Consider the following 25685-nt stretch of genomic DNA (forward strand, 5'->3'; position numbering starts at 1 on the left):
TGAGACTCACATGTATGCAGCAATGCCTGCTGAAACGAAACTCAGCACAGGAAACTGCCCCAAAGTGCAAGGAGGAACTGTCAGTCAGAGACACTAAGTTCAGACAAAACAGCAGTGCCCACTGATAAAAAATACACGACACACTAAAAAGGTACACTTCAAGGAGCAACTTACACTGCATAATATAAAAGGTATTTTCTACTTCTGATTTAACAATTTCATCCAACCATTCATTATTGTACTATTGTATATAAACTAATTAACATTTCTACAGTGCTTTTTATTAAACAGACTAGTTTAAGCAAATTGTTTCAATAAATGATAAAATATCTAATACTCTTAAATTGTATTAGTGAAACAACAGAAAAATAGTTCTGAATAGATAAACTACAGCTCAGAAAGAAAATGCTGAATAGAGAACATAGACAATCAGAGTTGTGAAAATGAAGATTCAGTTGCTCCACTGCAAATGTCAATATAAAGTATTGTATCGAAGATATAAAGAAAAAAATAACATAAAAAATACATTGATACTTAAAATAAAAATGCAGCTGTTCTGCATATTGTCAAAATCCCACTTTCAGTTTGGCATCAAATGAAAGGACTATGCTCTTCAACATTTAGAAATATTCTATTTGCATCTTTGGTCCAATTGACTACAGGCTGCTGAAAATTGACAGGAATTTGAAACAGCTCTCAGTATACACATTATCCATTTTTTGAATAAATTTTATTCTTCACAGGCCCACACTCAACAGCCAGTGCAAATATTGCACCGGTCTGCAAATGCAAGTGCCACCTATCAGGAAGCACATGGCCAAGATTGTGCTGCCTGATACAAGCCCAGTGCATGCACAGGAGTACACCTGCTACGCTGGGCTCATCATTACTCAAGTGTCACTTGTACTTCACAGCAGAGTTGCACAAAAAATGTGAGATTTACAGCATGTCAGCTACTCCACTGAAACAGCCCATGTCTTTGTTATCCCTCAGGCAATCTCCCTTTCATTGTGGGAGCACAGCTGCTATGCCATAAATCTACATGTGCACCTTCCTAGCTTCTTCATGCAGCCTGCAGATCCAGGAGCTGTCAGGAAAAGGTGCATTTAACAATATGTTAGCCAATAAGCATTCATGAGCTCCCTGAAACAAAGATGCTGTGTAAAACTCAGTATTACACACACTAACCCTCCCCTGCTGCAGCTATAGGAGCAGAGGAGGTTAAGCACTGCCAGCTACTGGCACAGCAGTTTGTGTCTCTCTGGTCTGTTTCTGTCAGACCACACTACTTCAGCAAGGATGTTTAAAACACAGAGTCCTTCCTAGCCTACTCTGTAGGGAAATACTGAATACTAAGACAAACAGATCAAAAGAGACCTTAACTCATGAGTGATTTGCTAACAATCACCTCCCCTCATTCTTACTGTACCCACAGCTTCCCAAACTGGGCCCTAGGATGGCTACAAGAAAAAATACAAGCACAGCAGAAGCTTAAACTCATTCATGCTGCCAGTGGCACTGCAGCCACCAGAAGTCTCTAAAAGTCAGGATCCTGAACAGGTGTAAGAGCTAACAGTGACAGCACTACAGGGAGAATCCCCAGCAGATCTGGAAACCTGGTTCTGAAGAAGATGCTTCTCCATAATTAAAACAAATATAGAGGAGATATGCTTGGGAGACTTATTTTACACAATGGCAGCCTACTTGCAGTATTGTGAAAAACATCATAAAAAGCAAACACAAAGATCTTGGCAATAGCTTCAAGCTGGGCAAATTCAGGATGACAAAACCACAGCATAACTGCTCAGCAAAAATAAATACCCCCAGTCATCCCTCCATCTCCTCCCCCCAACAAGGACTGAGTCATGCATCACTAGTATCTCTTGCTTCCATTTTTAATTTCATTCCAATCTCTCACTGAGAAATATAGAACTTCTTATCTAGATTGGAGAACTTGTAACAGCTAAGGAGACGGCCCACATGGCTCTTCTTCTCAAAGAGACCATTTTTAACTCATTCATTGCTAATTCCAGGAAATCACCTCAATGCAGCAAAGTCCGGTTGAATTTTTGTAACATGCATGTTATTAAACGTTCACTTAGGGAAACGAACAGGTTTGATATTGAATGGAAAAGCATGTTAAAAAGGAGGCAAGGGCAAGGATTGTAGAGTTGAACCATGCTCCTAGGGAAGACCTCCTAATCAAACAAGTACACCTGCATTTGAAATGTAGCAAAGAACAAATTAACACTTCGGGGCTCTAATTTAATTTTGTCTGTGGGGGAGACCTTCCCTGCAGCACGCTTTCAACAGGGATAGCATCAAAATTTGGGAGGAGGAGTCAAATTTGCAGAGGAGAAAGAGTTTTATTTCTATGTTTCTTTTGGCTACCAATCTAATTAATGACAAGAGTTAATTGGATAAGTAGCCAAAAGGAACTGAAATAAAATCCCAAATTCTGAAGTTATGCAACTGATTTGTATTTCTTTCTTCTGTCTTCCATTTTGGACTCAGTACAAGAGCATGTACATTCCTTATTTTCCATTGGTTTTGCTCACCTTGCCTGTTGACATACTCAATTCCAATTATGTTCCCTCTGTTGAATACCCAATTTCCTAATGTAGCTCCATTTGTTTTGGATTTGAACAAACATTCTGGGGGCCTGGCTGGCATTTTCAATGTCTGCTACTTTCTGAGGAATCCCAAATTTTTTAAAGGAAATTATCCAGTATGTTTAATCCTTTGTTTTGACAGACTGAAATATCATGTTCCCAGACAAATTTATGCTACACTTACAGAAAATGAATAGGCTATAACTTCTGTTATTAAATATAACTAAAACTTGTTTTTTAAAAGAACATGTACTGTTTTCCTAGCGTCCACATATATCATCATGCATTTCTAGCACACAGCTTCTTGCCAACTCATTATCTTTACTTAATTTCTGTGAATATCCAAAGATAGCTGCAAACATACCTTTTCTTTTGGTTTAATTACAACAGACAAATGTCTTAAAACCAACGGTCCATCTAGACTGTAAGTGAAGTTAACATTCTCAAATGCTATCATTCCTTGGTTAGGCCACTCTGGTGGTGGATGCTTGTTGGTCTCCCAAGGAGCTTCTTTTTCAAGCTCTGTGTACTCCATCACTCTTTCTACTGATATCATCTAAGGGAAGGAAGGAAAACATACATACATGAGCTTCATCCTATGGCATACACTGCAAATACTGCCTTCATATAAATATTTTTACTATAGAGATTCAATGCAAATTACTCCATGGTTTTTCTTTAAACAAAGGTAAGAGTACTTGGCACCATTCTAGGCTTTCTTTATACAACTAAAAAAGTGGAAAGAATGCATCTCATGTCCTACAACAGATCCAGATCTATAATGACACATAAAGCCATTCATAAGTATTTCTCATCAGTAGGATTAATTGCAAACCTAAATATGTGCATAAGTTTTAAGAAAATTAAGCTAAGAGAGTTGTCTGTCAGTCTTGACTAAGATGACACCAATCCATTGTGTGTTAGAAAGATAAAGCTAGAAATCAAACTGACAAATGAACTACAGGCAGACACATGAATTGAGTTTGACTCCTTGCCCTGCATAGGACAACCCCCCCAAAAAAAATCACACCATGTGCCTGAGAACATTGTCCAAATGCTTCTTGAACTCTGGCAGACTTGATGCCATGTCCACTTCCCTGAGAAGCCTGTTCCATTGCCCAGCTACATTTTGGGTGTAGAACCTTTTTCCAGTATCCAACCTAAACCTCCCCTGACACAACTTCAGACCATTCCCTCAGTCCTATCACTGGTCACCACAGAGGAGAGATCAGTGCCTGCCGCTCTTCTTCCCCTCACAAGGAAGTTGTAGACCACAATGAGGTCTTCCTTCAGTCTCCTCTTATCCAGGCTGAACAGCCCAAGTGACCTCAGCCACTCCTCATAAAGGCTTTCCCTCCAGATCCTTCACCATCCTCATGACCCTCCTTTGGATATGCTCCAACAGCTTCATTTTGTATTGTGCTGCCCAAAACTACACACAGGACTGAAAACAAGGGTGCACCACCACTGAGTACAGATTGACAATCACTGCCCTTGACCAGCTAGCAACAGAATGGAGATGAAATGTTCTTGCCTACCCAAGGTGCAGTCACCCTTTAATAACAAGGGATTTTTGGTGGATGTCCACCTATCAGAGAAGTTGATGCTAATCATAGCTCCATAAAATGATCACATTTCACACCAAAGCCACGTTAGTGAATGGCCTTTCTCTTTCAAGGTATTCCTGAGTCACAGCCTCCAAGAAAGCCACTCAATTCATGTGACACTCCCACAGATGTCCCCCAATGGTATGAAGAAACCTGAAAGCTTTCTTCTCATTTTTCAGAAAATCTGTCACCACCAGTTTACTGGTGTGTGAAAAATGCACAGAAAAAGCAATGTGGTAGCAAACAAAAAAAATTCTAGCTTTGTTATTATCATTATTATTATTATTAATTAATCATGGCTTTGTAACTCCTACAAAGGACTACACATATTTGCTAGACTATGTACAGCAAACTATAATTACAAGTAACTTCAATTGTCAACACAACAAAAAAAATCCCAGGTTTATGTTTAGCATGTTTTTTTTACAATCTATTTTTCTTACATATTATCTTAAGAAAGTAGACAGGCAAATTAGAACATGCTAGTAAATACTGTGAATCGGTCAAAGGTGTTTTATATTATATATTTTGGAAAACACACAACCTTGTCAGCTGAATATAAACAAATGCTTTTGCATTTGTGTTAACTTAGAATGAATGAAAAAGTTGTAAGTTTTTGCAATGGAATAATAGGACTCTAAAAATACCATGAGGAATATAAATAAAATTTTAAAATGCAATAATAAATAACAATAATGTATAAATACCAAATATAAAAACATAATTTAAATTTTTCCTTATGGAAAGGGATTAATTTATTGCAACTTTAGCAAGTTGCAATGCAATTGTCTACACTGTAACTAAACGGTCTCCTTTCTGCTATAAAGGGAGATTGTAAAACCTCCATTACTATGAATGGAGGACAATCCTCACAGTTAATCTCACAAACATTCAAAATCAGTCAGACAAACCATAACCTAGAAGAAGTAATTTTTCTTTATGACTGCAGAGCAGTGCCTCAATTGCTTGCTAAGGTATTAATATCCTAAGTTAATTACGAAGAATCTCATCCTTAAGGCTTCATGTTACAAGCATGAAAGGGAATGTCACAGGAGGGGAAAAGGAAGAAATAAACATTACCAGGTTTTCAACTTCAGCACTTTGTCTAACACCCCACTGGAACGTTCCCATGAGGGTGATAGCATAGGAGAGCGCCAAACCAACCTGCCCCGCATTCAGAGCTGCAGAAGAAAGGAAAATGAGACTCGAATAGGTACATTGTAATTACACAAAATCTCAGTTAAGTTCTCTTTCATGAGGTTACTTACATGATGGAAGCATCACAGCCAGAATTTTATTTGGTTATGCACTACTTGCTATCCGTGCAATGAGTACCTCCAGGCAGAACAGCTGCTTGCTGTGTTTTTGGGGTACATTTTGGGCACTTTTTGACAAGATAATCCAAATTCTCCTTGGCCTGGCATTCATCTAAAACCTGAGGCTTATTCTCAAGACCAAACTTACATAGACTGTTAGGGTCATCCCTGTCTGGCTGAGCATTAGTTAACTTTTCCCTTTTTTCCTACAGAAATCAGATAAGGCCCTAAACCTAAGCAAAAAAAATTGTGTAAAATTATTTCAAAATTAGTTATGAACATGTACATCAACATTGTACTCTTATAAGCAATCAGATAAAGTAACAGGACGGAATATTTCTTACCCTCTTTATAAAAGCATTTACTGTGTTTGGTGGGTCTACTGTCACAAAATAAACGTATTCTGTCAGCCCCAATATTAAACATGATTGTCCTCTGACTTACTTGAACTTTATCCTAACATAGTACTGTTGACTTTGAGAGAACTACTCTTTATACAGAGACAAGGAACGATTCAGAACCATTGTTTTGACTTGTCTTTTTGCATTCTAGTAACATCAAACCTAGCTAAAAATTTGCGGAGTTGTGCAGCACAGAGCATTCAAATTTTAAAATACATGTGCACACACAAAACTTATCCAAAGAAACAAGAAAAGAAACAAAACCAGTAAATTAGCACTAATTTTCATGTCCAAGATAATTACTTCTTCCTTCATGTTTTAGATTACTATCTCATTCTAGCACACCTAACCCAATTACATCCTGGATGATGCATACACTAATGACAGTTCATGAGTGACAGTGAACATAAAATGTATTATTATGAGGCAATTTTCTTTCTGGATCTGGCCGCTGATCCAAGATACGAGAAGAGTATCCCTAGGAATTTTAGTTTGCCTTTTGACCTACTGTCCCACGTGCAGAAAGGAAAAGCATTGTTAAGAGGCAGCTCTGTGCGTGTTTCAGTACAAAAAGCAAAGCCCTGTAGGCCCAAAAGAGAAAGACAAAGGTAGGGAAAAAGAAGAAGATTTATTTCTTGTTATTGCTCTGAAAGCCAAAATCTCAAAAGTGAGGACTACAGAAGAGCACATTTGTTTGCACACTTGGGGATGATGACAGATGTATGCCTCAGCCCAGAAGATGTCTGAACTGCCTCCAGGATTTGCAGGAAAGCAGATACAGCCCCAATGCCCTAGACTAAGGAAGAGATCATGATCTAGAAAGAAACATTTAACTTAATTACAGCCTTTAAACAATTAGAAACAGCAACATATGAAAAAGAATTAGGCATTACTATACATGGTAATTACTGGGTGAACTTTTTCTAACATCTGTACTTACTGTTGGCCAGAAGTAGGGAACCAAAAGCAACCACTATAACAAAAATGGCACAGATGGCATCCAGACGCACAGCAAACCATCTTGAGGTTGTCAAGAAGAGAAACCAGGCCTCTAAAGTATATTTTACAAAGACAAAAATCAATGGATTATTAGAAAACTAAGCTGTATAATTACTGCTAAATTTTTTCACGTTAATAATACAAATTGTCAAAAAACCCCAATGTTGCCATCTTCAAGTGCATGTCTGCATGGACTGATGATGATCAGGCTACTGACCAGTTTTCCTGAAATTGTCTAGTTTAGTTTTCACACCAGTAGCAACCACAATAGGAAGAGAAAGAAAAATAATTAAGGCTTGGAGCATGATCCACTTACTCAAAATGGAAACCTCTTCTCAACTCTAGTGGACTCAAGAGTCTTATACAAAAAGCAGAAATACAACTGCATTTACTGTAGCTGGAATCTACAAGGTTTTAGCTAGAACATATCACCAGACAACTGTCAGAACCAAGTTTTTAGAAGGCAGCTGCAGCTGGTTAAACTCTTGTAGGAGCTACTCAATACAGCCAGTGCAGCTATACAGAGGTATTCGGATGATTAGATGCACATCTTTACTTTTGGGGAAGCGCACAGGTGGACATCTCCACTCTGCACTCACACTCAGGTGTTGACAATTTGGTGCTAAGTTCCATCCCAGGAAGATTTGCTGCAGTACAAGGTACAAGAGACAGCATAAAAAGTCACTGCAATACAGAAGGCAAAGTGTTTGAATCCAAGACCAAAACCCGAAGCGAAGCAGCCATAATAAAGCATGGCATGATTTACTGCTTAGGCTGCACTCAGAAGAATTGTTTCAGCTGCTACCAAGACACAGCAGAAGGTTACCATTCCAACCCCTTCTGCCTTGCTTGCCATTACTGCCTGCCAATAATCACTGCAGTTTCAACTGTTCAGTGTTCCTTAGCCCAGTGCTGGGAAAAGTTCAGACTAAAAAAATTCTCCCATCTGTAAGATAGAGAGAATGTAAGTATGCTTTTTAAGCCTGATCATCTTGGGATAGCCAGATTATAGAGCTTTTGCTCCACTGATCCTAATTGTCCAGGGAGGCACATTACACTGTCAACTTGGATGAGTCATTTTGCAACCTCCCTATGCAACAGGGATCATTGTGCATAAAGAAAGAAATCTGACAGTCATAGGAACTAATAAAGACTCATTGTGGTCTGAAAACTCATGGGCTTGCTTACAGAGATGGGCACTGGCAGGAAGGAAACTTGGGTTTGGTCAAATGTCAGCATGCTTTCTAGATGTTTTTTATCTAAAATTTATTTATAGGCATCCCTCAAAAGGGTTCAAAGCAAGTGTCCTGAGTCCTACGCTCAGGCCTAAATAGAGAGGAAGATACTAGTTCAGCCAAAAGTGCTAAACAAAACCATCACTGGTTGGGAGAGCCTTCTGCAATGCAGGAAAGAATTTAAAACTCTTTAGGAGGCTTAAGAACTCAGGACCTGCTATGAAAGGTATTCTCTTACATCAGCAACTGCTTGCTCACATTTACTATCAAAGAACTATCCAGGGTGAAAACAACTTCAGGATCTCTAGTTCAGCCTCCTGCTCAAACATAGTCAGGTCAGAGGTCAGACCGTGTTACTCTAAGCTTTATGCAGTTCCAGTCTTGAAAATTGACACAGATGAAGCCTGCACCTCCGGGCAATCCTTGCCTCTGCTTGACTGCGCTCACAGTAAATAGTTTTTCCTGAATTCAGGTTAAACATCTCTTGTTACAACTTATACCCAAGTCACTGCTCCTACCACTATGTACCATGGTGAGGAACCTGTATTTATGGCAATATCCTTGCAGGCACTGGAAGGCAGCTACTAAATCCTCTGTATTCTGTGAACTGAAAAAATCCAGTACCTCCCACACAAGGAAATCTCTCCTGTTAACACCCTAACTATCTTCATGGCCCCTCCAGGGAGCTCACTCTAGTTTGTTAGAATGCTTCTCAGAGCTGGCGGTCCACAACTGGATGCAGTACTCCCAGTGTGGGCTAATAAGTGTGGAGGGGGAAAATCACTTCCCTCCTTTCCCTGGCTATGCTCCTGTTAGTACAGTCCAGATGGTGTTGGCCTCCTTTGCTGTCCAGGCACATATTCCTTGTGAGGACCAAAAACCACACACATTTTAAGCCAGATGGTATATCCCAAAGGCTTGGGTGGGAAAGACACCAAGATGAAGTGTGTAGGCATACAGAAGAGTGTGACTATAAGCACTGAAGCTCGACCTCAAAAACAGGCTCATGATCTGCCCATGAGGAGTATTATTGACAGTTTTGTTAGGGAGATGCACAAAACTGACTGAAAAATTGAAGTGTTTTTATGTTCCCTGGATATGACCTTAAAATTCAGAAAAATATTTCTTTTAAATGTCATGGTCCTCTTTGTATAGTGAAACTTCTATACACAGTTATGCATAAAGATGTCTTTTAATATTAAACTAAACCACTTTATCTTCCCTCACTAGTTATCTAACCAAATCAATGATAACATTGATTTGGTCAGATAACTAGCAACTATAAAATATTGAGAAATGGGAAATTCAAAGCTAGAAGTGCCTCCCTGGAAGATGCACTATGCCAATCACAAGTCACTGGGCTCAACATGGTCAGTGTGTATGATGCTACAACCTGTGATAAACTGTACTTCAGAAAGGATCAGCTGGTCTTGTCTGAAACCTTGTAACTCTATAAATTACAAAACATCAATTGAATATACTTGTATGTCTTACAACAAAGTCACAATCTTACCTAACAAACACAAAACTGAAAACTTGCATTCTGCTATATCTTGAAGACCATTGTAATAGAGAACATTTAAATAACAGAAGTCAAATAATCACAGTGCAAACCTGAATTATATTACTTATTTGCAGAACACCAGTATTTCACACTTTCCAATTATGTTAATTCCATATTTTAGATTTAAACCCTGAAAGCTGCTCAAAGTAAAAAAAAAAGTTAGATTTATGAAACTTTTTCAATATCATTTATACTAATAATATCTGCCCATTCCTAGCATTCTACTCAGTATCAAATGCTTCATAATGTAGCTTGTTCCCTCCACATCTCTCTCTGCCCTCTCCCACCTTTCCTTTTCTTAAAGATGGAATCCAGGAAAATGTTAAAAATTATTCTTTAACTATTCTTATCAGGCATACTTTCAAAATGTTTATCTTATACATTGTTAAAACATATGCATGGGTATTCTAAATTATATTACAGCCCAAAGTAAACTCTCTAAATCTAGACAGATAATGTTTTTGTTCTAATACAGGAATTTTACCCTAAAGAGACAAACGCACAGCTCCTACTGATTTTAATGCACATTATATCCATGTCGCTGAGGGCATAAGATATTCTCCTCCTACAGTGCGAAGTATTTGATTTTTCACATCAATTCATCACAAACCTGAGTGGAGGTCTTGGTGTGCATCAAATAATTTTTGAAATCTTTCCTCTGCTTTCAAAGCCCGAATAGTCCAAAGCCCCTGGAGGGATGACGACAAGTGGGAGAACACCGGACTTCGAGCTACAAAGGGAAATGACAGTTGAGTTAGCTCTAACAATAGATGAAGGACAACATTTAATTCTTTTTGTACCACACTAATCTTTAATCCTACCACTTTATATTTAACCACACAAACTACTCGGCTGCATCTTTTTAGAATAAATATGCAATATCTTTAACTAATGTCTTCTTACTCAATTAGAATCAGTCAGACAGCCAGGCAGATTAATTTATACAAAAATCTCTTACATTTTTAACAATAGCTGTCACTGTAGAAATTCTTTGGGCTTTATTAATGGCATTAGGCACCCATGTTTTTTATTCATAATGCTTAATATTCCATATCATAGTCAAGTTAACGTCAGGCACAGGAGTCAGATAAGGTCAGAAATACCATTAGTATATGCATGCAAGGTCCCAAAGACCAGCAGCTTAGCATATTCTTAACTAGCTTTATTTACAGATAGTTAACTGACATACCCAAGGTTTATCATTATGCAAAACAGGACTTAAGCATGTAATTCACTAGTTGAGAACCAAGGCAATAAGGAAGTTATTTGCATAGCAAAAGGAAAGAAAATCTTTGATGGACTGTCTATAAAATACTAGCATTTCACATAATAATGAGGGTTCAAACTAACATTAAGTCCCGCCAAACTACATACTTGTGGATTCTAGACGTTTAATATCTCTTGAAGTGTCTAAGAAATACCGTCGAAGAAAAATGAAAAGAATAAATAGTGGAATTAAGGGGATGAGTATCCAAGGAATCACTGCCACAGCCACAGCCACCACACCACAAATCTGTAGGAGAGTCTAGAGCACAATAGAAACAAAAGAAAAAACTATTTGCCAGAAGAATTTAATTTAGAACAAGCATAAAACTATTTAACACCATTGAAACACTTAAATATTTAAACAGCAGTACCACATTTAAGAGCGGATGCATTGTATAACATATGAGCAACATCTATTTTTAAGCAACTTGGAAAATTTACATTAATATCTAAATTGATATTTTTCCAGTTTATGGTTTTCTTCCACATTATTTGTTCTTTAAAATAAGTCTTTACAAAGCTGGTTGACTGAAAATTAGTGTCTTTCTTGGTAGACTATTTTATGACTGCCACAATAAAATAATAAATGATCAATGCAATGGACAGCTAATCTTTAATGGACCCTAGTTATGTGATGAATCAAGGGCATGTTTTTTCACTCCTGCTAAGAAACGGGTGAAAAACTGGCTTTCAGTTTGAGTTGAAAGACTTGACACTTGGAAAAGAGACTTTCAACATAGGCTTGCAATGTTATCCTAAATACAACATTGTCCCACTTAGAAAGAAAACCCAGGACAGGAGAAAGTGGGCTTTCTCTTCTCAAAGGATTGCATTGGGAAATGCTACAAATAAGAAGAAAACACTGAAAGAAGTGACATAAAAGGCTTTTTTCACCAGGTTTACTCGAGTGTAATGTCATAGGTGAGGTAAAGCGGACTTTACTCTTAAAAAAACTAGATCTAATGAGGGAAACTCTGTTCCTTAGGACAGAGGACTCTGGTCCAACTTTCTGAATAATATCTTCCATTTCCTACAGATCCCTTCACATTCTTCAGTCAAACTTTCAGTTTGAATACGAAGTCAAAAGCATTATCTGCACACAAACTTCTTGAAGAACCCAGCTGTGCATGAATGTGTATGGTAGGAATCCTGGTATACTATGTGCCCATTTGTTCCTTATAAAGGGGGAGAAAACCCCAACCCATACAAAAAGAAACTCATACAGTACCAAAACCAGACAACTGAAATAATAGCTCAAGATTAAATTCCTGTATTATTGTCATTAACATATTCCTTAGCAATGACGATACTTTCCGAAGATTTTTCATTTTATGTACTGTACAGCAGCCACCTTCTTCATCACCTCACAAAACAGAGAAGTGGATTCCAGCTAAATTTTGTGGCTGCCTGATTTTTATATTCCAAAACTGCATTAGTGTCTACTGGGTGCCAGAAATGCATGTCCTGGAGCAAAAATGCTTCCATCCCTTCAACTTTTCCAACTCAGTGCTCTTTAAGCAACACATCAGCCAAGGTAGGTGCCAGAGAGCTACCTGGGTTTTCAAACACTTTCAGTGGAAGTGTCTATGACACATTGCATTTCCTGCTGCACTTCTGGTAGCGCACTGAGGCCAAAACCAAGTCCAACCTTTACCCCTAAATTTGCTTTTTTTCCCTTCAGGCTTCTCTGACTTTACCCTAATTTAACCTGACCAAAGAGCAAACCCACTCACCTTACACATTATGACTGCATGAGTCAGCTCTAGGCTTAGAGGTCTTAGCTCTGAAAGAAGATTTATCAGTGTTATAGCCCCCCATCTCATAGATCCTGACAGCACCTTTTAGGGGCTCATAACCTTATTAAGGAAAACTGCTAAAAGGTAGGCATTGGAAAGGAGCTCTGGAGGAAGTTGCATTACCACTACACTGCTCATCTGTGTGTTAAGGTGTTGATTGATAGCATCATGTTGTTTGACCTTCTAGATACATACAGCAGATCGCAAACGTTTCACCTAGTTTCATCAGGAGGAGGTAAGGTGGCAATGAGAGTGCACAGTGTTTCACCTGGAGCAATTATGCACATGGCTGTGTCAGCACAAAGGAAAACAAAGCACCCTGGGCTCCTCACCAGCACTGCCATCAGCCCTTTACCTTCTACTTCTCTGGCATTCTTTAGAGCCCTGTAAATGTATTTCCTTTTTATCATGGGGTGAGGAGAAAGGACATAAAGACTCCTGGCCTCCTACGAATATTCTCCTGTCTAGACCACTGCTTCCCTCACTAATGTTCATTATCTCTGCCAAGCCTGCCAGTCATCCACAGGCTGGTGAGTTTCTAAAGGTTCCCTCGCCTCCATCCTTATCAGCAGAGACTGAAGTCCATACCCTTCCTTCCTGTTCCAAATTCACTCCTGAATCTGCTTTATACATCTGCTCCCTTCTCCCTCCATCACTTCCTAGACAATCACAAAAAAGCTGTTGCTGAAGTACACAGTCTCCTCATAACATCAGCAGCAAATCTGAAGTCAAATGTTGAGGAGAGCGGTTTCAAGGAAAAGAATTCCGAGGAAAACAAATGCTTTTTAATAAAAAACAAAGAAGCCCAACTGAAGTTCAGTGATGATAATCTACAATATGTTGCAAAGTGCCAGTGGGGGTGGGAGTGGGAGTAAAACTATTAAGATCCAGCTCGTGTAAACAAAGCCTTGCTACGGCAGAAACACAGGGAAGGAAAAGATGGTTAGGATGACTAAAGTAAAAATCTGACACCGCCTTTGGAAAGAATTTTAGATGAGCCTGCACCACCTTATCATTATAAAAATTTATGATAGGGTGGATCAGTCATGTGTGTTCTTTTTTTTGAAAACCAAACTTGCATATAAATTAACTCTTAATGAAATAGTCTGAAAGCCAGACACAACCATTTGCAGACTGTAATCATGCAGTCACTGCGTGAGGTAAGGCAAAGGTTCTACCTCCTGAATTTCACAAGAGACAACCAACCTTTGCAGTGTACACTGCCCCAATTTCTACCAGCTTCACTGTGTGCAAGTTGCAGGACCCAAGACAATCAGCAGGCTGACAGTAATGGCAACATGAGTGTATGGAGTCTCTCCTCTCCGGAGTCAAACCGCAAGAGACACTCAGGACTGGGTATCTAGACTTCTCATGGCAGAATCAGCTTACAATGGAAAGTTGCATCAAAAGTCCAAGATTTTCCTACATAAAAGAAATATGGTCTACAAACCTTTTAGTGTACTTCTTAATTTTAGCATTCAAAATGTAGTAACTGTGTAGAAAGTAACAGTCAAACTAAAAAAAAAAAAAAAAAAAAAGAAAAAAAAAAAAAAAGAAAAGCAACCGAAACAAAAACACAGTAGCTGATGAATTACATTTTACAGCTATCTGCAACAAGGCCACCTTGCATAAAAGACAACAGATGCACTGGCTACCAAGACAAAAAAAAGACCTGGACAGTTTCAGGAAAAGACCACGCTTCCAAATGGAGACATGTCAACCTTCAAACTTGCTTCCATTTCCCTGGAGAAAGATGAATCTCCCAGATGAATCTCCCACACACAGCCTGCACACTATCCCTAGAGTACACAGAAGCACGTGTTGTTTCTGTCGGGAGTTATCCTCTTGTTTGCCAGAGTCCTGAGAGATTTCCCTCATGATTTGGTCAGTCACTCCATTTACTGTGGCTTTTTTTTTCCTTAAAAATCTCTTTTACTGCAGCACGTATGCCCAACTATAACCCTCTAGGGAAATGAATGCTCTGATCAGCACATTCACTTGTGAAACATGCTTTCCCTTCACCATCTGATGACCTACTTCTCCATTATTCTTACAGATGCTGAGAGTGATATTCTGGAGTTTCTATCTCAAGCAGGTCTTACTCTAGGAGTAACAGGTATTTCTGTACCACAACCACAGAACAAAAAATCATGGTATAGGACCTACTACCATAGGAACCACATTATTCTGGACTTGCAGTTGTTGACCTGGTAGGATCTCTAATCAATGAGAGTAGCCCAGAGGATGGGATTTGAGACCTGAAAACCTCATTGTGGGAGTCCAGATGTGGCCTACATGCTGGAACTCCTGTCCTAGTTTAACAGTTTAGAAATGGATGAATAGAGTAGTAAAATTTTTAGGTTGGAAAAAGACACTAAGATCACAGAGTCCAATCCTTAATGCAGCACTGCCAAATCCACCACTGCACCATGTCCTTAAGCATGGTCTGTGCATCTTTTAAACACGTCGAGGGATGGTGGTAACTTCATCTAACCTTTAAGTGCATACCTAATGACCCTATGGTTGAATATTTTGCTACAATCCACTAACTGTATTTACTTGAGGTCCTCTGACTACAGCAAAGTAAACATCTAAAGCCCATCAAGGCTAAATTTTGATGACCAAATCTACAGTAAAATCCCACACAAGAACTGCAGCATTCCAGGATTGGTTTTACCAATACTTAAGCAGAAGCCAAGTACATCTACTCAGCCCCAATTCCTAAATGCTACTCCCTGGGCCCCAATATACACTCCCAAGGATTATATTAGCCCACAGAACTGACACAAAGCCATACTCATTTAATCACAGCAGAGGCCCATGTCCACAACTTCATTTTGAACCTTCACTGCATTAACTTCAGGCACTCTAAGTCAGGCTGCGCTGTCTGAAGTAAAGACATTTCAAGAAACTACAAAACTCCACTCTGTTCATACTTGCTTGGCATCACCCTTCCTCCTACTTCACCCCTACCCCTGATAGAAATTACTTCCTTGTTGACTCTGCCAAATAACTGCATGTACAATCAATTCTTAATCCAGTTCTGACATTTTCTTTATCCTTGAATGCTTTTTTTTTTTCCTTCAAGCTGACTTTTTCAAACCAGACTGTCCAGACTGACTGACCTGCATCTCTGTTAAGGAAAAACTGCACAGGTGGCTGGTTACACTGGGACACCAGAAGACCAGTTTCCCTGGGAAGATGACATTGCAATGAGAAGATCAGAGTGATAAACATTTTACTCAAGCCAGCTCCACCCAGAACCACAGTGTAGATTTTCTGCATTTTTCCCCTTTATTACAAAAAGCCACAGGAAACATCTAAAGAGAAACTAGCACCTAAACAATTCTACTTCATTTTACTCGCTTAAAGAAGCTGCATTGAGGTGAGCAGTCTTGTCTTCAAACTGCTTTATAAATAAAATTTATGTATTTTCTTTTGGAATAGGTTAAAAGTAAGTATATATGGCTGTTTACACTACTGCTTGCATCAAACTGTCAGGAACACATTTGTCTTCACCAAAAATGCAATGAAGATTTGTCAGTACAGGAAAACCACGGTACATACAATATTTAAGTGGCATATCTGACAAGGTCCTTTTCTGAAGCAACCAAGGACATCAATCTTTGACAGGAATGACAGCTCTCAATCAGTGTTTATTCAGCTTTAGGAAAATGTGCATCCATGAAAAAATATGGGATTTAAAGACCATGACAACCAATGCACTGAAAGGGGAAAAAAAGACACAGCTGGAGAAGAAATGAAAATTATAATTTCAGATAAATTGAATGAAGAAAGTAAGAACTAAATACTTCCAGCTCTAAAAGCTTCAAGAAGAGCAAGTTTGTCCTTACGTCCTCCGAGATGCTCTCATCTCCTCTCAATCCTGTTATTTGCAATGAGTCGACAAGGCGTTACCTAACTAAATAAGTATGTCACTGCAAATGAGCTGAATACATCTGCCAGAAATGTATTCAAAATTTCCAATCACATCCTTAATGCTAGCACCTCCTATTTGTTCTCATCTCTACAAGACAGTCCCTCTGGATCGCTGTTTTCCCAAGTGAACAAGCACATACTGAGCTCCTCAGGGCAAATGTTTTCTGTGCCACCAACAGGCTCATTCATTTGACTTGGCATGCATTTTGTCATTAAGTGAGAAGCCTTAATATTTGTTTGAGGTCACAGAGAACTGTGCAATTGCTCTTTAACAAATGACCTTATAAGAAAAAGCGTTTTTACTTTAATATGTTGGCAATGCCACCACTCTCATATTCAAACAGCATCCTATCATGAGTAATCTCTTACTCTACAAGAAGGGATAGAAATAGGTTCTCTGGGCACCCCGGGCCAGGAGGCTTAACTGTCTCATGCAAAACTTGACTGTAACAGCAGCTTTCAAAAAGCAGAGTCTATATGTTGTCTGAGATTTTCAGGTATGATGCTTTAGAAACAGACACATAACCAAGCTCTGGACTCGGTGATTCTGACAAACACTTGAAATACTCATCTCTTAAAACTCCACACTAAATTTGTACATCATATATAGGCTATCTCCTTTCTAAGAATAACCTATCCTCACTCATGTAAGAAGTTTTCTGCCAGGGCTCTTCAGCCTCGGTAGTAAGTTAGCTAATACAGGTTTTCCATGGAAAAAACAGCTTTTATCAGAGCCAAAACTACAGCCTCTTCCTAGGCATGCAGCTCCTGCTCATACCCACTGTACATGGAAACTAATACCAATACAAAATGACAGTGCCAATAGCCATTCTTGTAAATGGCTGTGAGCAATATATTTTCCTACTTATAAGAAGCAGAATCTTGAACAGGATCTTTGATTTTCTGAAGTGCTCCTCATTTATTGCATCTTGTGTCCCTTAAGCACATCTGCACAGAAGTGTTCTCAGCAATTCGGGCAGCAAGTCTTTGCAATGAGGATCTATAGAAAAGTGAGGTCTTCTTCCTGAAGTTACAGGAGTTAGTTATAACTTTACTGTGATCTTCCTGTATGAATAATATAAGGAGTTAATATGTTTTTGCTGTTCAACAGTGCTGTTTGTCACTTCTCCTGTGAATAGGCCTTGGCTATATTCTTATACTGCTCTTTTCTCAAGGAACAAAAAGTGCACACACAGTAGCTATTCACATAAACTACACTGGTCTTCGTACCATGAAAAATACATTTTATCTTCCTGCGAACACTCAGATGCCGAGCACAACTTTGCATGGTAGCTTGAGGAATCAGTGAGGGTAGAACATGCTTTGCTTTCTTGACAGCTCTTGCCAGAACCTGCCCGAAACACTACAGAAAAATGTCTGACATCACCCAACATTCCCAGAGTTACTCCTCAGGTAGCAGAAACCATCTATTTTCCATCATATAAATTTAGAGGGGTTGTGCCTCCAACATCTACCACCATTGCCAAGTGCGGTTGCTTTGCTGGCTGTTGCACTTGCTTCAAGATTCCCAGAAAAATGTATTTTTGTATCTCCTCTGTCAGTCCTCACTGATGCGTAACCAATATTTTTAAAGGAAAATTAAGAATGGCTTGACAATTTTTGCTCCTCTCCTACCTCTTAGAAGTAATTTCCATGATGTTTTCCCAGCTATATAAGCCCAATACAGCCCCACTGAGCACAGAGCCTTATGACATCAAACCATTCTATTCAACAATCGGTATTTTACTCCTTAGTACTCCTACAAGTGGTATGTTTCCTATTTTGTCCTTTATTCATATGTTCAGCACTTTACCAGCAGAGGCTGATTCACTGATTTTTGTCTCAGTTTTATCCCTCTTAAAAAACCCTTTTGAAAGCAGATTTTATTTCAGTGCTAATTATGGAGAACACATACATAGAATGAGAACAAAAAAAAACCCACAAAACAACAAAAACAAACAAACAAAAAACCTCAGTTTTCAGGCTGTTAGGATGCAGGAGGCAGATCTTACAGGCCAATACAAAATGATGCAAAAAATACATAGTAGAAGGACTAGGAAAAGTTAGGCTGGGAAAAGTTAGGCCTTTTGACACCCCCAGTACAAACTGTGAGTGCTGGGGTACTAAACAGGGAAAGAATCACAAAAAGTAGCTCATGCCCTACACAAACAGCATCTCCTATTGCCACTGCTGGAGAAAAAACTCTGACGGCATTAGTTCATGTTATGGTCTAGTCCATTAATTTACTTGTTGAAATACTACTGTCCACTCTTCCTGTGAGAAATTCCTCTGAGCTAATGATGATGTTATCACCTTTTCACCCATGCTATGCACTTTTTTTTTTCTTTTGCAGTTCTTTAAAATGTTTAGCAAAATTGTGCTTACCATAGACACTGACACCCCAAGTCACAGTTTTGCAAACTTTGTCTCTGTACTTTCCTACCTCAGGTCTCTTGTTCCTTATGGCCAGAATGCCAGAGCAGCTCTGCACCCTCCTCAAGAATACCTCATTTTCAACTGCATGACCTTTTCTGCTCAGCCAAGTCTAACTTTCACCAGACGTTAATTCTAGGTCTTTCAACAACTTTAAGAGCTTTGTACTACATTCAAACTGTGGGCTGTTCTGTTAAGGAGAGTATCAATTCCTCAGTAACACAGCTCTTCTGCCTTACAGTAACTACAAGTTTTTAAGCATTTTATTGTTGTTCTTGCTACTTAGAAATATGCTATTCATGTATTTATTTTTAGATGGAATGAAGAACTATCTTTCTGTAAACACCGTAACAGCCTCTCTGCCACAGCTAAATGAAAACTATTAAAGACAACAACATCAGCTATCCAAAGAAATAAAACTACCTTCTGTTTCCTTCAGAAACTCTTTCACAGGAGATATGCAAAAAATGCTTTCTAACCCGTCCCTGACATTTTTCCCCTTAACTTCCCCAGAGCTTTGCCACTTTTGATAGAGTTATAAACTACTACTTTCCTATTCAAAATAAACTCCTGACTCACAATTTTTCAGTACTACATGACATCTAGTCATCACTCACCTCCAAAACACTGAGCAGTGGTCTGATGCTTTCAGCATATTTAAACTAATCTGCACAAGCCTCACTCCACCACCAGCAGGTTTCAGCCAGTTCAGCTGCTCTGTGCATGTCCAGGACCCAGTGAGTAAAGAGAAAATCCCATGGCAGAGAATAAACACCATCTACTGTTGTGTGAGCTCATTCTTTATGCGCTACAAATATGCAGCAAACCATGAGGAAGATTCTTCAGAAGCTTTATTTATCACAAACCGTCAACAAAAGAACACTTACAAAAGTAACTGATACTTAAGTTTGATCTGATCCCACAATCCCGACTATTAGTGAGACAACTGAAAAATTGTTTTTTCTAAGTGTTATGTAGAGTTTGACAGAAGGGTCAACTGAATTAACTACCAAAACCAGCAGTTTTATGAGATCTAAGCCCTTTATATTAGCATACAAGTAACATTCATAGCAAGAGAGCTCTGCTTATTTAAACATTAGACTGATTTTAAAAACAATTAAGAAAATTATTTAGGGATGTGATTGTGAAATAAAATGAAATAGCTCAGCATCCAATTCTTCCACTGTGCAGGAATAGGTATTATTAAGCCCTTGAAGGAGCCTAAATACACAGACTTTTGTATCTCAGGAGTACAATCCAAATGAATCAATTTATTTTAAACAATACAAAAATGTCCTGTAATGTAGATGCAATAAAAAGATGCAATAAAAAGACATATGACATGCAGTTACCACCTGAACTCTCATCTGTAATTGTACAGAACTGCCCAGACTGCAATCTCCTCTACCTTTTGACAAATAAACTCGTCTAGACTTTTCAAATCAGCTGCACAGTTGACCAAGTAGTCATAGTATCAGCTTCAGCAAGAGAAAAGTTCTTATACTGTGCAGATGCACACATAACCCTGGCAGAACATATCTGTGAGATGAAGTCTTTACTTTTGCTAGAGATAATTCCTTGCCCCATATGTTTGTTTTGGGTATAAATAAGCATAATGATTTAGCACACACGTGTCAGCTACATGGCTTAGTAATTCAAATTACCTCCAAGTTTCTCCTTCCTTCTTGAATCAAAAGTGAAATCTCCAATCCTTTTGCCAAACAGCGAAATCCTAATTTGTCTGTAAGCAGACATTGTCCTATCTATAGTATATCAGTAGTTAAAGGCAATCTAGAAGATTTGTACTTATCACCATTTGGAACAGGATTGTTACACTCTGTGACTGACAGCAGAATTAAAATATTTCTAGCTAGTGTAAAGTGTTACAAATGTTAATGATTTTCAGAAGTCTTAAAACTAATCACCAGTCTGAGACACGGAAATGACAGATTGTGATAATGCTTACAAAGTCAGGGAAATACTAATAAACCTGCAAAAACCTATAACCTATCAAATACTTCACAAAATACCTATAAAATAGTAATAAAAATTCCCACTCTAGCACTAAAAACAGCAGTAGTATATACACAAAGAAAGAGCAAAAAGAAAAGGAGAAAACGACAGAAAATAAGTTCACTTGCATACATAAATACACTTAGAGAATATTTATTTTCCTTCTTTCACACAAAGAAAAGCAAACGAGAAAATACCTTCCAACAGACATGAACAGCCCCAAATGAAGAGAATCTCTTTCTGGAACTTTTACAAATTCCACCTTAACCAAAGTGGGGAAATTTCCAAACCACACAGAACAGGGGGAACTTCATTGCACTGCCATACAACTATCCTGCTTTCTATTATCTGGAAATACATTGAAAGTAATCTGATAAAGAAAACAGAGAAGTCCATTTGGAGAAGAGATTACTTAAACCTGACTGTAATTTTGTATTTACAAGTTTCAACTATCAAAATACTGCAAGAAAAACTACCATTACACCTCAATCTCATCAAATGTTAGAGAAATTAGGATAAAGACTGCACCTCACGATGCTCATATACTCTAAGGCAAAAAAAAAAAGAGAGGACAGAATTCCACTAATTGAAAACTATATTTTTCAGAGCAGTATATTCAAACCACCGGTATTTTATTTTTCAATGAGAAAATGAGAGGAGCCCAGTACAAAACTATGACCTACTTTTATCAGATAAATGCAGTAGTGCAAAAACTAAAAGGAAATTAGTTAAGAAAAACTAGAAAAGCAGTAAAGGAATCAAGAGGACAGGAACATAATAACCCCATATTTTCAGAATGATTTTAACTTCTTTTCCATGTTAGATAAAGGGTTACATCTTCAAATTTTATTAATACCAAGTAAATAAACACTCTAAATATCAAAGCAGTTACATTATGTTCCTACACAAATTAGTTTCGTTACAGCTTTGATCTCTGCTGTCTTGACAATAATGTGTGGAGAATTGCATGCATACCTATTCTTATAAAAATTCTACAAATTAATATAAAAAGAAAAAAAAATAAAAAAAAAAGGGTAAGGCAAAGGCTTAGGTTGGGGATATGTAGCCACTATAGTGAGAATAGCCTTCCCTGGAAAACTGAGGTCCATATATAAATACACTTGGAATTCACCCATTAGCATTGACTCCAGACTTTACACATTTTATCCTGTACACACACCTCCAATCTGAGTAAATATGCAGTCTGTATGATACAAGACACTCACCCTTCCATTCAAAGGAATGTAATGACAGGTACAAAATAAAGAACAGCAATAGCTTTGGCATAGATTATCTCCCACTGCTGGTCACCATCAACAAGACTAATTGGCTACCAAGATTTAACAATCAAGGCATTCAAGGACAGAGGAAGAAAAGGTCAATTAAAAACTTCATTACTTAGAGAAGAGTCTGGGCTAAACTCACAGCTTCTGCATGTTGGTCTTGGAGACACAAATGCAACCCAAGCCTCCTCTTCCTCCACTACTTCCCACCCCTTTATTTTATTTGCTTGTTTGTTTTTAACAAGACAGTGGGGTTTATTAAAAAAAAAATACCAAAATGGAAAGCACGTCCAAATACTGCATGACCACAGCAAAAATTAGGATCTTATTACAATGATAATTTTAACCTTTTTTGAACTTAGAGCACAAAAGTTACCAATGAAAAAATATATACCCCTATTACTTTTTTTTAGGTTTTAACTGGTCTTTCATCATGCAATAGTCAGATGCCCTTAATATGCATCTTGGAAAGGTACAGCAAGAAAAAGTTCTGTAAGGTTTCAGTTGTCAAGTGTTACCAGGCAACTGTTTTGTGTTTCTTTAATTTATTTATTTTTCATTTAAACCTCAGCACAGCAAAACTACCATGATTCAGCAGAAGAGAAGCTAGAAAGCATCCAAGGTATCCAAGCCACAGGTCTGCAGTATGTACCAGGCTCAACAGAGTATACTGACATTTAATACAGATCCCACTACTGGCTATTTTCTTACAACACACTGCTGATCATATTTTGAATACACACATGCAAACACACAGAAAGAATTATTCTTTAATGAAGAAAAATGCCTCTTAAAGCTCACACATGCATACAGACTAAACTCAGCTAAACTGGAAAAAACAACACAACAAACTCCTCAGGAATCCCACCTCTCACAGAAAGCACAAAATAACAACGTTATTGTTAAACTAAAAGATCCTCAAATTCCTTCTACACACTTTCCCTGACATCCTCACACAATAAAATGCAGGGGTCAGTGGTACTGAAACAAGGAACGGCAGTTCCACTCTTGTGCACATACGAAAGCAAGTGACCCAAGCTATTATTCCAGTCTGAGGCACTTTTTGTTCCTAATATCCAGATGCAGCAGCTTTTTTTTCCCCCCCTTTCTCTTTTTTTTTTTAAGAAATGACTGTGGACACCTCCTTCACATTTTCCTTTTCTTCACTATTTTCACTCCATAAAGCTGCAGTCAATGTGTTTTGTGTGTAGTGAGAAGGGAATGGCACATTCAGTGGTGGTCTCAGCCACAAGCCTACATTGGTGGCTCAAGTAGTCTCAGGATTAGGTCTTTGTGTGTGATGAAAGGATATGAAAAGTCAGTTATTTAAACTCAGTCAAGCTGTTGATTTTGGGGAGGAAAAAGGTTTTGCAATTCAGTTTTCCTCAATAAATCACTGCCCTTTTTCAAGGGCAGCTGCAGATAGTTCACATGTTCACAGTGTTCTCCAAAAACAAAACACATCATGATTTTTTTACCCTTTCCCTCAATCTAATATAGGGTAAGAAATCAAAATGAAGGGGCCATAACATTAATTACTCAAATTCACTTGAAATTAAAGCAGAAAATCAACTCTGTTAACAAGTAATAAGATCACTGAAAAATTACAAGGGCAAGAAACTACAGAAAAAACCATCCCTTTAAAATTTACCGGAATAATTTACAAAACCAACAGGAAGCCTGAAATATATTTCACTGTCCTATGTACTCAATCAGTTTAACAGTCATAATTTTCAAGCAGTAGTTTATCAGTTTGGGTACTCATCTGGCAAAGTCTGAGATCAGAGTTTAAAGATGTTACGCCTCTGCAGATGTGTCTTGAGTCAGAATATGATTCAGCCTTTGATGAGCTCTCAAAAATACAGCATCCAAAATACTGGCCACTTAGGAATATCTGGGCTAATGTGCATAAACCTCTATTAAATATATTGGATTCTTAATTACTAATAGTCCCTCTTTCATTTTAATTCCTAATACCCCTAAAAATTTTATTCTATTTCTTGGCTGACCTTTTCCCCAATTAGTGCATTGTGTTTCATTAGTGCTGCATTGAGCTAAACATTGCCCAGAGAAGCTGTGGATGCCCATCCTTGGAAGTGCTCAAAGCCAGGTTGGATGAGGCTTTGAGCAACCTGGTCTAGTAAATGGTGTCCCTGTCCCTGGCAGGAGGTTTAGAACTAGACGGTCTTTGACCTCCTTTCCAACCCAAAGCATCCTGCAAGCCTACAATTTTACACTACAGACTTCGCACCTACCAATGAAGTCCACATCAACAGAATCTTATACTCCCACAGAGGTTAAGCCAGGACACTTATATCTAAATAAAGTAGATGTTTCAATTGTCTTAGAAAGTTTTAAAGCACTGTAATGGCCTTCACACAAGTTGTCCTTTACCTGAGGAGACTGTAACTTAGCTGGAGAACAGCTGCTAAAACCACGTAATTTCAAAAGAGAACAAGATGCAGACTGAGGCTAAAGAGGCTAATAATAATTAAAAATATGTAAGGTCACAAAAAAAAAGCCAAAACCCCAACATTTTCACCAAACAAGTAAATTCAGCTTTTTGACTATTTTAGTCAACCTAGAAACATTGATTACTACCTGAATTTACAAACAAATTTAATGCCATTCTTGGTCGAACTAACAAGTGTCATACTGAACACGGCATTGCTTTCTAGTTTACATTTTTAGGAGAACTGGTATGGAACCTTATGGTCAGCCAGAATTCATTACAGAAGATAAGACTCAGGCTTAGACTGCAGATTTTGAAGGTCTTTTTTTACTTAAATGAGCTTCAAACTGGACTCTGAATGCACCATTAAAGATATCGTAGCTGAAACATGTAAATTAACCTTTGGTTTCTTCTCAATATTTTGTTCTATTTCACAGTGTTCTGTTCCAGCCATGTAGTCAAACACAGCCATAAACATGTTCTCATAAAAGAGACTTATTTTTAACTCATAAACCTTGTGGATACAGCACTAATTTCCAAAAACACAGTCAGCTGCACTACCATGAGATGCCTCATCTGCAGTTAAAATTCATAAGAAAAAAATAACTGCTTTCCAGTGAGGACTGCTTCTCTTGCCTTCAATCTCTCAAGACAGGTGTGTTATATTTTGGTGCACTTCAAACCAAAGAATGAAAAGATGGCAGAAAACTCTAAACACAATGCGAGTTGCTACTTTGGGAGATATTGAAAAGCAATGGTTTTGTAAAAT

At 38.2% G+C, this 25685-nt stretch overlaps 1 protein-coding gene across 4 annotated transcripts in view; it reads right to left on the reverse strand.

The window, feature by feature from the left end:
- The window catches only part of ABCC4 (ATP binding cassette subfamily C member 4 (PEL blood group)), a 136616-nt gene that overhangs the window by 31585 nt on the left and 79346 nt on the right, over window positions 1-25685 (reverse strand). For all 4 annotated transcript variants that reach the window (XM_085581334.1, XM_085581345.1, XM_085581324.1 and 1 more), the window contains 5 exons: window positions 11109-11259; window positions 10345-10464; window positions 6877-6987; window positions 5300-5400; window positions 2977-3168 (listed from right to left, as the gene is read on the reverse strand). In XM_085581334.1, coding sequence (XP_085437460.1) covers window positions 2977-3168; window positions 5300-5400; window positions 6877-6987; window positions 10345-10464; window positions 11109-11259 — 675 coding nt within the window. The remainder of the gene's footprint in view (window positions 1-2976; window positions 3169-5299; window positions 5401-6876; window positions 6988-10344; window positions 10465-11108; window positions 11260-25685) is intronic.

The sequence above is a fragment of the Lonchura striata genome, chromosome 1 (genome assembly GCF_050655825.1).
Source record: "Lonchura striata isolate lonStrDom1 chromosome 1, ASM5065582v1, whole genome shotgun sequence".
Lineage (NCBI taxonomy): Eukaryota > Metazoa > Chordata > Aves > Passeriformes > Estrildidae > Lonchura > Lonchura striata.